At 36.5% G+C, this 15,520-nt stretch overlaps 1 protein-coding gene across 1 annotated transcript in view; it reads right to left on the bottom strand.

The window, feature by feature from the left end:
- The window catches only part of LOC130861024 (phospholipid-transporting ATPase ABCA3-like), a 127,047-nt gene that overhangs the window by 51,689 nt on the left and 59,838 nt on the right, over positions 1–15,520 (bottom strand). Inside the window, exons 14-17 of the mRNA XM_057749528.1 lie at positions 11,148–11,302; positions 10,769–10,924; positions 10,209–10,419; positions 6,991–7,141 (exon numbers count right to left, since the gene is read on the bottom strand). Of these exons, the coding sequence (XP_057605511.1) occupies positions 6,991–7,141; positions 10,209–10,419; positions 10,769–10,924; positions 11,148–11,302 (673 nt within the window). The remainder of the gene's footprint in view (positions 1–6,990; positions 7,142–10,208; positions 10,420–10,768; positions 10,925–11,147; positions 11,303–15,520) is intronic.

Here is a 15,520-nt window from a genome sequence, read left to right on the forward strand (position 1 = left end):
TTGCATGAGCCAATTGCATTTTGAAGAACATATATCTTTTTCTAATTATACAGGTTTTATTATGCATAATATATAAATATATAATAAGTATATATTTATCAAATGAAATATTATCTACATTACATATATTTTGAGGAATACAAAAACTATAAAAAGGAACAAAATTTGACCATCTTGAGTATAGCAATTTTTCTAATTATGTTTTGTTATATACTGCATACTATATATAATACATATTATGTATTACATATATAAAATATATATATTTAAGAAACAGAAATATTAAATAGGTTATATATATTATAATTTGAGGGGAATACAGGAAAACATAAATAGGAGGAGAAAAAAGTGACCACCTAGAATATACCCTTGTTAATATCTGATATAGTTCCATTACACATATTTTTAAATTTAGACTCTTTTCTTTTTATTGAGGCATAAACATATGTAAAGCACACTAGTTGATTTTTACATATGTACATATGAGTACTTTGATAACCACGCACATAAGATAGGGAGCACTTCCAGAATTCCAGAAGATTCTAACATGCCCCTTTCTAGTCCATAACCCCACTTCCACTCCACACACATCTTAGTTTTAATTTTAGAATTCCATAACCAAAGATTAATTTTATCTTTTCTTGAACTTTCTATAGAAGAAATCCTACAGTATGTATTTTTTTCACAATGCAGTGTCTGTGAGGTTCATTCATGTTGTTGTATATACCACTAGTTCATTCTTTTTTATTGCTGAGCAGTGTTCGTCGATTTTCCTGCTGAAGGACGTTTTGGTTGGTTTTGGTTTGGAGCTATGAGGAATAAATTGTGCACTAATATAAACATTGTTTTACATGTCTTTTGATGGACATATGTCTTTCAAATATACACGAGGAATAATTGGTGAGTCATAGGATAAGCACATATTTAGCTTAGTAGAAATAGCCAAAAATTTTCCAGAACAGTTTTACCATTTTACACCTCTATCTGCAATGAAATCCAATTGCCATGTTTTAGTTTAACCATTCCCATGGGCTTGTAGTGATACTGGATTGGTCTCCTTTTACTCTTTGCAATTTTGTTCATAGTTCTAGGAAGAATTCTTGACACAGCCTTCTCTTTCATTAGTTCTTTCTTCTGCCATAATTATTGGTCAGATTTTTATTAACCATTTAGGAATTCTGTTTCATCTCATTTTCTCTCATCAAAACTGGTGTATATTCAGTGTCCTCTTTAATTTGATTGAGACTATAAAGCAAAGTTTCTAATGTTTTCCAGTTTTGCAGTACATTCGTTTTCAAAGCACGCATTTCTTGTGACTTCTTAGAGTGGTCCTTTTCTTTCAAAATTCAGTATCCTTTGTATAGACCATTCTTTTTCCTTTCATCCTTATGAAAAAATATTGGTATTTATTCAGAACTGACTTGTAATTGTATAGAACTTCAGGAGGAAATTCTGTCCAAGACTAAGGTGAGATTATGCCTGATTTAATGATTTCTAAGTTCTCATTCTATTTTTTCTTTTTTTTGGCTCAGACTCAACCTTGGGGTCATTGGTGTCAGACTGTGAAGTATAAAATTAGAATGGGATTGGCACAGCTCCAGTTTTCTAACATTATGGTATAGATGGAAGAGCATAGGCTCTGAGACAAATGGGCTTGTGTTTGAATCCAGCCTGCGTCACCATTACTATCTGATTTAACCTTTCCATTTGATTTACTATTGATTTACTCTTACTATTTGGTTTAATCTTTCTAGCCTTAAGAGTCATCATTTGTAAAAAGGTAAAATAAGTACATTTTATTTTCTCATTTTATTTGTTGCAATGATATTTCACTTTAGCTAACATTTATTCCTCTATAATCACTTTAAGGTGACTTGAGGGTCTCATGTGTGACTTCATCCTAGCTTGGACATTTCAACTTATTTATAGCTGTGAGAGGCACCCTGAAAATATCCCTCTCCTTTTTGTTTGTTTTGACTCAAAACAGGAGTTGAAGAATTTTACTTCCTCTGTGACAGCACTGAAGCTTCTTTTCCTTTACATATTTGGTGAAGATATTTTTAGTCTTTTCTTTTTTCTATGGCCAGACCCCAACTTCAAAATCCCATTCCTTTTTAGGACAAGTGGAGGCAAGCCTAGAGGAAAGTATTCAGCCACTTCAAAAGAGGCATTGTTGGGCTTCCTAGGTGGCGCAGTGGTTAAGAATCTGCCTGCCAATGCAGAGGTCACGGGTTCGATCCCAGCTCCAGGAAGATCCCGCATGCCGTGGAGCAACCAAGCCCGTGTGCCAAAAAATAAAAGAAAAAAAAAAAAGAGGCATTGCCAAAGTAGAACTTTTATCTGGATTTTATCTGGATCTGTCATGTTCACATTTAATTTCCCTTCTGTTTCTTCCTGGCTAATTTGTTGGACTTTATCTCAAATACTAGCTCTCCTTCTGCTCTACCAAATAGATTCTTGAAACCCTCATATTATCTTTCCAACGTTGCTTCTCAGGAGCCAACCTCGCTCGACACCTCAAACTCTAAGCAAAATGAACTTTTATCACCTTTTAAACTTCCTTTGAATAACAGATTTGGTTTTTAAACTTCCTGATGGTATTCTGGGTTAATCTCGCTTATTTATCTTATTTATTGAATTTTAAGTATAACTCTATTTCTTTATCTTTGGCATCCATGACCACAATTTCACTTTTGAAGCTTCCAAACCATCTTGAATAAGCTTTCCTTTCAAAAGATGAAATCTTTTCAAAAGGTAGAATCTTGTTTTTCTATATATCTTTCAATTTTGGCCTGTGTCTAAATCTATCAGGATCCTTCCTTCTTTCTTGCTGTGAAGTTCACCATGATGTTGTAAATTTCCCCAAGGTATCTGACATTTTTTTTCCCTTCAACCAACATTTTCTTGATTACCAGAATTAGATTTAGAGTAGCAGTTTGCTTTTCTTCTCCTTCATCTTTCTAGAAGATATCGCTGTTGGTCAGAAAAGTCAGGGATGTGTCAGGAGACTTGCTTTGAGGTAAATAAAGCATGTATTACAAGTTTATAGTTGAATTACTCCCTTTACTATGTCATTTTGCTTAAACCTTGTATCAGGAATATATCATGCATTTCCTCCTTTTACCTTGCAGGAGCTTCATAAAATGATTTGTTAATTGTTTAATTTGTTTCTTTTTCCTCCTATTGCTGTCCACTGGTTTTCCTGCATAGTTACATCCACTAATTAGCAAACTTAAAGCATGTACATATTCCCTGATATGCATACTATTCTGATACCTCTCTTACATGTCCATTCCTTTGGAATGCTGCATATTATTCCACTGCTGTGTTCTAAACTTGTTTCATTCTAACAAGTTTCAGCATTGTTTTACAAGCTACCATATTGATATAAAATTTCAGAATTATTTTTCTTGTGAGATACATTCAATAGATAAGAATACAGTTACATGCAGTTAAAATTTATTTCTTTTTTCTTCCTTATTATTTATTCTGGTAAATAAATATATATTAGAACAATGTCTGACAAAATGTGAGCACTCAATTACTATCAGTTATCAAAATTTTAGCTGGACTGGAAATCACTAAGAATTTAACCATCATTACATTCTTTTCATATTATACTCTCAAAGAATACCATAGGTATTTCTTTTTCTTATAATTTATTCTTTCTACTGCTGAGTTTAAAACTCTCCCTGTTAGATGGAGGGACATACCATGTTCCTGGATTGGAAGAATCAACATCGTGAAAATGACTGTACTACCCAAAGCAATTTACAGATTCAATGCAATCCCGATCAAATTACCAATGGCATTTTTCACAGAACTAGAGCAAGAAATCTTACGATTTGTATGGAAACGCAAAAGACCCCGAATAGCCAAAGCAATCTTGAGAAGGAAAAATGGAGTTGGTGGAATCAGGCTTCCTGACTTCAAACTATACTACAAGGCCATAGTGATCAAGACAGTATGGTACTGGCACAAAAATAGAAAGGAAGATCAATGGAATAGAATAGAGAACTCAGAAGTAAGCCCAAACACATATGGGCACCTTATCTTTGACAAAGGAGGCACGAGTATACAATGGAAAAAAGACAGCCTCTTCAATAAGTGGTGCTGGGAAAATTGGACAGCAACATGTAAAAGAATGAAATTAGAATACTTCCTAACACCATACACAAAAATAAACTCCAAATGGATTAAAGACCTACATGTAAGGCCAGACACTATAAAACTCCTAGAGGAAAACATAGGCAGAACACTCTTTGACATACATCAAAGCAAGATCCTTTTTGACCCACCTCCTAGAATCATGGAAATAAAATCAAGAATAAATGAATGGGACCTCATGAAACTTAAAAGCTTTTGCACAGCAAAAGAAACCATAAACAAGACTAAAAGGCAACCCTCAGAATGGGAAAAAATAATTGCCTATGAAACAACGGACAAAGGATTAACCTCCAAAATATACAAGCAGCTCATGCAGCTTCATACCAAAAAAGCAAATAACCCAATCCACAAATGGGCAGAAGACCTAAATAGACATTTCTCCAAAGAAGACATACAGATGGCCAACAAACACATGAAAAGATGCTCAACATCACTAATCATCAGAGAAATGCAAGTCAAAGCCACAATGAGGTATCACCTCACACCAATCAGAATGGCCATCATCACAAAGTCTGGAAACCACAAATGTTGGAGAGGGTGTGGAGAAAAGGGAACTCTCCTGCACTGTTGGTGGGACTGTAAGTTGGTACAGCCACTATGGAAAACAATTTGGAGGTTCCTTCAAAAACTACAAATAGAACTACCATATGATCCAGTAATCCCACTCCTGGGCATATACCCAAAGAAAACCATAATCCCCAAAGAAACTTGTACCATAATGTTTATTGCAGCACTCTTTACAATAGCCAGGACATGGAAGCAACCTAAATGCCCATCAACAAATGAATGGATACAGAAGATGTGGCATATATATACAATGGAATATTACTCAGCTATAAAAAGGGATGAGATGGAGCTATATGTCATGAGGTGGATAGAACTACAATCTGTCATACAGAGTGAAGTAAGTCAGAAAGAGAAGGACAAATATTGTATGCTAACTCACATATACGGAATCTAAAAATGGTACTGATGAACTCAGTGACAAGAACAGGGATGCAGATACAGAGAATGGACTGGAGAACTCGAGGTATGGGAGGGGGCGGGGGGTGAAGGGGAAACTGAGAAGAAGCGAGAGAGTAGCACAGACATATATATACTACCAACTGTAAAATAGTCAGTGGGAAGTTGTTGTATAACAAAGGGAGTCCAACTCGAGGATGGAAGATGCCTTAGAGGACTGGGGCAGGGAGGGTGGTGGGGACTCGGGGCGGGGCGTCAAGGAAGGGAGGGAATATGGGGATATGTGTATAAAAACAGTTGATTGAACCTGGTGTACCCCCAAAAAAAATAATTAAAAAAAAAAAAACTTATCTGCACTCTGGCTGTAGAATTTATAGAAGTTTTAACGTAACCAGAGTGAAGATAATTTTTAACTCACCCTTGTATGTAAATACAGAATAAATTTCAACTTGAGAAAAAAAAAAAAAAACTCTCCCTGTTAGAGAAAACACATTTTTCTCTACTCTCATGATTTTCAATTTATTCATTAGTGAGTCTATTATTCCAAATCTAGATTTGTGGCCCAGCAGTCTACAATTCGTTGTTCACCTCTTGGATATTCCTTTTTCTGTCCTCCAAGTCCAAATGATTAGTAAGAAGACAAGAAAAATATCATCTGCTTCCAAATATAAGGATAGGAGGATATTATAAATATAAATATGAAGAAGATATTATATAATAAATATGATAAGACATCATCTGCTTCTAAATACTTTCATTTCCTACTTCAGACATTTTTTTGGAGAATGTCATTTGTGTCCATATGAATGAGGATAGGCAGATAGTGTGATAAGTTTAAGCAAGTGTTTTATCTTTACGTCTCCTTCAGGTAGATCCTGCAGCTTCACATGAATCCCAGCTATCACAATGGGCCATGGCTATCACCCGATTCCCACCTTTTCTGAAGGACTCAACTACCACACATCTCTGAGGATACAGATTGGAATTTAACTTCTAATTCTCCATAATATTTTATTCTTTCATTCCAGCTTACATAGGGTCTTGGTTCTATTATGCTGCCTGATCACTCTGTTTCATACTGCTGCTTCTCAAGAACTTTCAGATTCACTAAATAAACAAAGTTCCCATAATGCAGTTCCGTTTCTTTCTTTTTCTCCTTTTTGATACATTCCTTTTCTTACTAGAAAAGGAGAAGTTAAAGTCCTTCATATTCCTCTTGAATATGACAACTGGACTGACTCTAGGGAATATCAAAGCAAGTATTACATATTATTACAAGAAGTATTATATGTTACATATTTTAAACATATGTATATGTAATACACAAATATATCATGTATTACATATAATACATAAATATATCATGTATTACATATAATACATAAATATATTATGTGTTACATACACAAGAAGATAAAAATATCATACTGTAAAAGTCACTAAAGAGTACGCTTGGTTTCCCTATCCCTTTTTTAGGATGTTTATCTCAGGTGAAGTTATTATTCTTTGTGACTCCCTCTGATGAGTAACTTGGCTAACTACTGTAGTAAAAGTGCCTATTTCCTCTGGGTTTTTGTCCCCCTGGCTTCAAAAGCCACCACTAGAGACATCTTTTTCCTTCTCAATATCTTATTTCCATTTACTCCACTCACCGTGCAATTTTTACTCTACCAACAACATACCATCAGTTAAAAACAGGCAGCTATAGCTACTAGGTGGCAACCCTCTGTAAAGTGCAAGCAATTGGAGTTTTGGCTTCTTCAAGCAAACTCTACTTGCTAAACATGAAGAAATTAGGAAAAGCAGTGATGATTTCTGGTTATCTAAACACCAATCATTTCGTACTCTCTGAAGCCATACCTGTGTGTGTACTCTTTAGGTAGAATAAAAGATAATTCATTTTCAGCATTCTTCTCCAAAGTGGCTGTTGGTGTATGATAATACATCAGTTTGGAGATGTCTTCAACATTACAGTGAGGTTCCTTCACCATGACTATGTGGTATCCCACTCCTGGGAAAATGCATTTAGAAGAACAAATAAAAACAGTTTGTACTTTCTGTATTCTTATGAGACTGGCCTTGTCTTTCCATTGTCTAAATGAGCTAGAAGATAGGGCATGTCACAAATCATTTGATTACAAGTCTAAGGAGCCTACTAAATATTTTTTTTTTGTAATTTCAGTAATTTTCTTAGGGACTGATAGAACAGAGAGAGCATGAAAAGCCTCTATTATCTGGCTTCCTGTCCTATTGACACTGAACTATGAGAGGACAAGATTAATCTGCATTAAACAGATACTTATTACAAATCGGATAAAAATACCTTCCTTCAGAGAGCTGAGAAATCTTTCCAAAGTCCTCTGTACCTTCAGTAGAGGCACTATAGTAGCCTTACAGAATCTGGAGGACAAGGGTAGGGTAGCGGAGAAAAATCCCTCCAGGGGACTCCGAGACTTTGTGAAGACATTGTAGTGGCATTATGATAGCTCAGGCAAGGACTAAAGAACTGAGAGAAATACCTCTGGTGGTACCTTATTCCTTCATCACAATGGCCCTTCCAAGGCTTGGGAGAGGGCAGGACCAGACAGTTTTACAGGGGAATCCTACCAAACACATAAGGAGAAATTATGCCTAGGGACTTCCCTGGTGGTACAGTGGTTAAGAATCTGCCTGTCAATGCAGGGGACATGGGTTCAATGCCTGCTCCAGGAAGATCCCACATGTGGTGGAGCAGCTAGGCCTGTGCGCCACATCTACTGAGCCTATGCTCTACAGCCTGCAAGCCACAACTACTGAAGCCCATGAACCTAGAGCCCATGCTCCGCAACAAGAGAAGCCACCACAACGAGAAGCCTGAGCACTGCAATGAAGAGGAGCCCCCGCTCACCCAACTGGAGAAAGCGCTCAAGCAGCAACGAAGACCCAACACAGCCAATAAAAAGAAAAAAAAAAAAAAAAAAGGAAAGAAATTATGTCTATATCCTTCTCAAACTATTCCTAAAAACTGAGCACTTTCAAATACAGAGACCACCATTACCCTGATTCCAAAAGCAGACAAAGAAACTAAAAACAGAAAATTATAGGCCAATATCTTGGATGAATATAGATGCAAAAATCCTCCACAAAATATTAGCAAACTGAATCCAACAATATATAAAAAGGATCATACACCATGATCAAGTTGGATTTATTCCAAGGTCACAAGGATGGTTCAACATACTCAAAACAATCAATGTGATACAACACATTAACTAAAGGAAAGACAAAAGCCGCATGATCATCTCAATAAACACAGAGAAAAGCATTTGACAAAATTCAACATCCATTCATGATAAAAGCTTTCCTCAAAGTGGGTATAGAGGGGACATATCTCAACATAATAAAAGCTATCTAAGAAAAATCCATCATCAACATAATAGTCAATGGTAAAAAGCTGAAACTCTTCCTGCTAAATTCAGGGACAAGACAAGGATGCCCACTCTGGCCACTTCTTTTCTTTTTAATATTTACTTTATTTATTTATTGGATTGCACCAGGTGGGCTCCTTAGTTTTTGGTGTGTATATGGGATCTCGTTCACTGATCAGGGATTGAACCCAGGCCCCCTGCATTGGGAGCATGGAATCTTAACCATTGCACCACCAGGGAAGTCCCTGGCTGCTTCTATTTAACATAGTATTTGAAGTCCTAGCCACAGTACCCAGACAAGAAAAAGAAATAAAATGTATACAAATTGGAAGGGAGGAGGTAAAACTGTCACTATTTGCAGATTACAGGCTCACTAGAAAGCTAAAATACAAAGACACCAAAATGTTCGTGTGGATATTGAACATGAATTCTCAAACATGCTGGCAGGTGTAAAATAATATAAGCACATTTAATCTCTGATCAAGTAACTCCACTCCCAAGTATTTTTACCCAGGTTAAACTTTTATCCAAAAGAGATATTTCCAAGCAAGTTTATAGCACATTTGGTCATATTTGAAAACAGGAAATGACCTAAAAGTCCATAAAGATTGGGCTATATGTGTTATTGAGCTGAAGTAAAGAAACCAGAACCCCCCAAAAATATTTATATGACATTCAAGAACAAGCATAATTAGCATATGGTAATAAAAATCAGAAGGTGGCTGCCCCTGAGACAGGGCTCTTGTTGGAAAGAGTTTCAAGGGAAGTTACTGGGGCCATGGAAATATTTTGTATCTTGTTTGGCTTGGTGTCAAATGGGTATATATTATAGCAGAATCTCACCAAAATGAACATGGAAGATCTACTCATCGTATTCTATATAAAATGTACTTCAATTAAAAAAATTCTTCCCTGATAAAAGCATTTATTCTAGGGGGTGGGATACAGATAATGAACAAGATGAATGAATAAACTATATATTTTATTAAACTAATGCTTAACAGAAAAAATGAAAGGAATATGAAATATTGGAGATGAGGTACTATTTTATTTAGGGTGTCACATAAGACTGACTGATGCATGGGTAATCTTGAATAATGACCTAAAAGAGATAAGGAGGCTGTTAGGATATGTTTGGTGTTTTCCATGTTTAGAAAAATTCTTCTACAGATTGGAATGCAATACTATGCTCATACAAAAGCAATTTAATATTTGTTTGACAAACAAGAAACAATGAACAGAGATATCTGGTCCTCTACATTTCCCTTAGAATCCATTTAATCTATCAATTTGTCTGTTTATCACCCATCTGCTATCCATCTATCCATCTTTCTATCAATTTCACTGAAGGTACAATGCAGTCAAGTAAATTACAATTTAAGTAGAAGTCATATGGAAGAAATGAGCAAGAAATTTGGATAATGCAATAAAAATAAGAATGGGAAATACTTTTGAAGAACTAAAATACGACCATTATTTCAAGCAGCTCACAGTTGAGATCCAATTAGTATGACAGAGGGAATCACTGAAGGTTGGGGTAGATAGTAAAATACAAAAACAAAAACAAAAACCAGTAGAAATTATGTTAGAGGAATATTAAGACATCAATACCAATGAAAATTATGTTAGAAGAATATTAGGACAACAGTATACAAAGAGAGGAAGAGAGACCGTATATTTTTTTCAGGAAAATTGGAGAGCCACAGCACCGCAGGGATCCTTTGACCATGATAGCTATGCGGTCACCCAGGAAGTCAGCTTCATCCATGTAGTGGGTGGTCAATAAGATAGTACGATCCTGTTTGTAATGCTGAAGCAGATCCCATGTGGCCCTCCTTGAGGCTGGGTCCATGCCAGATGTTGGCTCATCCAGGATCACGACCTAAAGACCAGAAGAACAATTCCATGACCATTGTTAAACATTATGCAGTAGTGCCACTCAGGTCTTACCAGTCATGGGGTTTACTGTAATTTTCCTTTTTCAATCACTTGTCCAATTTAAGCTAAGCGAATACGTTTAGACTAAAACTGTGTTAAGAATGGTGGAACAATTCAAAATCTATAACCATTTTTTTTTTTTTTTACCGATTAGGTTGGTAATGTGAATCCCATTTGGGATTTCATTTGGAAGTTTCCTTTTAGAGTGTTAGATCCATATCAGCTCTCAGATTTATGTCAGCTGATTTTTTTTAGACCACCTTCAGTGGAGATCCCCCCCCCCTTTTTTATACCTTGGAGCCCCCTATAAGTGCTATAATGATGGAGAGGCTGCGCTTCATTCCTCCACTCAGTGACATTGAAAATGCATTACGCTTTTCTAGAAGGTTGAAAGTAGACAGCATATTGTTTGTTTCAATAACACGTGTCTTTCGAGGTATTCCTTTTATCTGGAAAGAGGAGCCAGAATTCACATGGTGCTTCCAACTTTATCCTTAGAAATATCTTACACCAGTTGTTTTCTTATGTCATCTATATAGTGTCTTTGTCTCTTTGCCTGTCTTTATGTTTAAAGGAGAATTCATCAAAAATCAATTTTTAAACTTTCTAAGAATAAGGATCTACCTTAAGTACATGAATAGAGTAGGGAAAATGAACATATCTTTGGCTCACCATACAATAGAAATAAAGGTGTTCTGATACTGTCAAGTAATTAAACAATAAGTCCTGCTGGGGACACAAGCCCAAGCTTTTCCTGATCTGGACCATCTGCTTTGAGATGTCGTATCCATTAATATGGGCCTCTCCACTGGTAGGAAGACAGAGACCTAGAACCAAGCAGAAGATATATCGGAAGCTTAGCTTTCATGAGTGAATATGACTAAAAACTTTATTAGCACCTCAAATTTGAAATCTACTTATGGATTACTCATAAGAATTAGTAATTTCTCACATAGAATAAAATTTTAGAAAATACCAATTGTTATCTTTGGAGTAATAAAATTAGAAATAATTTATTTTGTATTTTTTGTTTGATTAACTGTATGCTCTAATTTTCAATGAGTATGAATGAGTACAAATCACACAGGTAATAAAAACACTAAAGAGCTTATTCTTAGAACATTCCAGCATTGCCATCAGCCATTTGACAATATTTATGTTATAAGCTGTGCAATGCCTAAGACTGTAGTAGACCCTTTTGAAACCTAAAAATCCAGACAATAAAAATGTTATCCATGTAGAAGTTAAATTCCAGTTGAAAGAGGTAGCAAATAGTAACATAAAATAGTTTTAAAATACTTAAAAAGCAGGATAATAGGGAGAGCAAGATGGCAGACTAGTAGGGCACTGGACTCACCTCCCTTCACACATCAAAACCACAACTACGTATAGAGCAACTTTCATTGAAATCAACCTGGGAACTAGTCAAACAGCTCTTCTACAACCAAGGCTCTAAAGAAAGATCCACACAGAGTCCAGTATGAAGGAAGAAGTGATCTGGTCAGGAACTGCACTTCTGACAGGGGACACAGAAGAAGAGGGGATATAAGAGGTTTGGGGATCCTCTCTGGGGAGAAAGGGGTTTGAGGTACACATTAGGCACCTCAACCCTGGAGTCCAGCACTGGGAAGATGAGCCTCCTTAGCAGGTTTAAAAACCAGAGGGGCTTACCAGAGGGCTGCAACAAACTGAGACTTAACTATTGGAGAATACATGCACAGAATTGCTTACTCCCAGTCACACCATGGAGCAGCAGATTGGAAACTGCCTGGGGCTCTGGCCGTCTTGCCAGGACTGCCCAGTGTGCACCCCAGCCTGGAGCAGACTCTTGCTATAGCCCCTCGTACTCTGGCACTGTGTCCCCACTAAGTCAGAGGCTGCTGTTGTCGATGAGAGTGCACACACTTGGGGGAAATGGAGCCAATTCAGAACCCAGACCAGCCTTTCACCAAGGCAGAGGCAACCATTACCAACTCATGCACACGTTCTGGAGGGAGTGAAACGAGCTTCAGAATGGAGACCTCCATCACCAGAGCACACATCCTTGGGCACACTTGGGAGGGGGTGGAGACAGTTCATGGGCACCAACCTCTCCATCCCTGAGCCAGCCTCTAACCAAGGTGCACAAACTGGGGAAAAACTGAAACTAGCACAGAAGTGTAGCCACAAGCCCTCAGGGTCTGGCCAAGTCCCAAACCAAGGCAGAGATTGCCATCATACCTGGGAGAAATTCAGCTCTGTCAGAGCTCCTGCTCTAGTCACTCGGTTCTCACCCACACCCCCAATAAGGCAGTGATGGCCATTGAGCATAGGAGAAGCCCTAGCTTGCACCTGGCTCTGGCTTTAGCCCTCCCAACTCCAAGGCAGTGGACGACAGCACACCCCAGGGAAAGACATAGCCCACGCTCACTTCAGATCCAGCTCCCACCAATGCCAATGAGCAAAACAGACTACATAGGGATCCTCCCAAACAAGGACTGGGAAGGTAACTGACCTAGTTTCATAGAGACAAGAAAGTTAAACAAAATGAGAACACAAAGGTATATATCTCAAAGGAACATGCAAAAAGCCCTCAAAACCTCTAATGAGATAGAGATGAATAATTTACCTGATAAAAACTCAAGGCAATAGTGTTAAGAATGTTAACTGAACTGAGGGAAAGATAAATGAACATAGTGAGAACTTTAACAAGGAACTAGGAAATATAAAAATAAACAGGCACTGCTGAAGAATATAATAATTGGAATAAAAAATACACAGATTTTATAAATAAATAGTAGGTAATACAGAAAGATGTGTAAGCAATCTGGAAGATAGAAAATAGAAATCACCCAACCAGGACAGTAAAAAGAAATCTAAATTTTAAAATATGAGATTGGTTTAAGACCTCTGGAACAACATCAAGTCTACTAATATTTACATTAGAGGGGACCCAGAGGAAGAGATAGAAAAGGGTAGAAAATGTATCTGATGAAATTATGACTGAAAAACCTCCCAAATCTGAAGAAGGAAAGAGATATCCAGGTACAGAAAGCAAAGAGGGTCCAAAAAAGATGAACTCAAAGAGACCTACACCAAGACATATAATTAAAATAGCAAAAATAAGAGATGAAGCTAGAATTCTAAAGACAATAAGAGGAAAACAAAGAGTTACATGCAAGGGAACCCATATAAGGCTATCAACTGATTTTTCTACAGAAACTTTGCAGGACAGAAGGCAGTGACATAATCTATTTAAAGTGCTGAAAAGAAAAAACCTACAACCTAGGATACTTTACCCGGCAAGGTTATCATTCAGAACTGAAGGTGAGATAAAGAGCCTCTCAGAAAGACAAAAGCTAAAAGAGTTCATCAGTACTAAACTGAGTTTACAAGTAGTGTTAAAGGGTCTTCCTTAAGTGAATGCTAAAAGAAGAAATAAAATAAAATATAGAAAGGGAAAAATCCCACTGGTGAAGGCAAATATATATTGAAGGCTGTGGATCAACCACTTAAATAACATAGTACAAAGGTCAAAGACAAAAATTGGAAACTAAAATTACAATGAAGAGTTAAGGGATAGACACGAAGATGTAAAATATGACATCAAAAACACAAAACATGGGGGAAGAGAGTGAAAAATGTAGATCTAAAATGTGCTTGAATTTAAATGACTATCAGTTTAAAATAAGAAAACAGTTATAGGTCAAAAAATATGAACTCCATGGTAATCACAAATCAAAAACCTACAATAGATAGAGACTAGAGATACAAAATATTAAGATACAATAGATACAAGAGATAAAAGACTAGAGAGAAAGGAACACAAACATACAAAAGAAAATTATCAAACCACAAGGGAAGATACCACAACAGAAAAGTGCAAAAAGAACCAGGCAAGAAGTAACAAAATGGCAGTAAGTACATGCCTATTAATATTACTTTAAATGTCAATGGACTAAATGCTCCAATCAAAAGAAAAAATGTGACTGACTAGATAGAGAAACATGGCTCATCTATATATTGTTTATAAGAGACTGAGTTCACAGCTAAAGACACACAGAGACCAAAAGTAAGAGGATGAAAAATATATTTCATTTAAGTGGAAACAACAAAAAAGCTGGGGTAGCAATACTCATATGAGACAAAATAGACTTTAAAACAAAGTATATGACTCTCTGCACTTGCTGGACTTGGGTGACTATTTCCTTTCTCATGTTAGGGAAGTTTTTGACTATAGTCTTTTCAATTAACCAATCAAACAATGGGCAGAAGATCTAAATAGACATTTCTCCAAAGAAGACATACAGATGGCCAAAAAGCACATGAAAAGATGCTCAACATCACTAATTATTAGAGAAATACAAATCAAAACTGCAATAAGGTATCACCTCACACCAGTCAGAATAGCCATCATCAAAAAGTTTACAAACAATTAATGCTGGAGAGGGTATGGAGAAAAGAAAATCCTCCTACACTGTTGGTGGGAACGTAAGTTAGTACAGCCACTATGGAGAACAGTATGGAGGTTCCTTAAAAAACTAAAAATAGAGCTACCATATAATCTAGCAATCCCACTCCTGAACATATATCTGGAGAAAACCATAATTCAAAAATATACATGCACCCCGATGTTCATTGTGGCGCTATTTATAATAGCCAGGTCATGGAAGCAACCTAAATGTCCATTGATGGTTGAATGGATAAAAAAGACGTGGTACATATATACAATGGAAAATTACTCAGCCATAAAATGAATGAAATAATGCCATTTACAGCAACATTGATGGACCTCGAGATTGTCATACCAAGTGAAGTAAGTCAGACAGAGAAGGACAAATATCGTATGATATCGCTTATATGTGGAATCTGAAAAAATGGTACAAATGAACTTATTAACTATATACTTTTTATTTTTGTAGAGGTTGCTCTGAGGCTTCCCATATACAATTTAACTTACCAGAATCTACTTCAGATATATGTTAACTTAATTCCAGAGAGCTACAGAATCATTACTCCTTTATACAGCTTTATTATTTCTCCTCTCTTTTTTGTGTTACTATTGT

This window comes from Hippopotamus amphibius, chromosome 9 (genome assembly GCF_030028045.1).
Source record: "Hippopotamus amphibius kiboko isolate mHipAmp2 chromosome 9, mHipAmp2.hap2, whole genome shotgun sequence".
Classification (NCBI taxonomy): Eukaryota; Metazoa; Chordata; class Mammalia; order Artiodactyla; family Hippopotamidae; genus Hippopotamus; species Hippopotamus amphibius.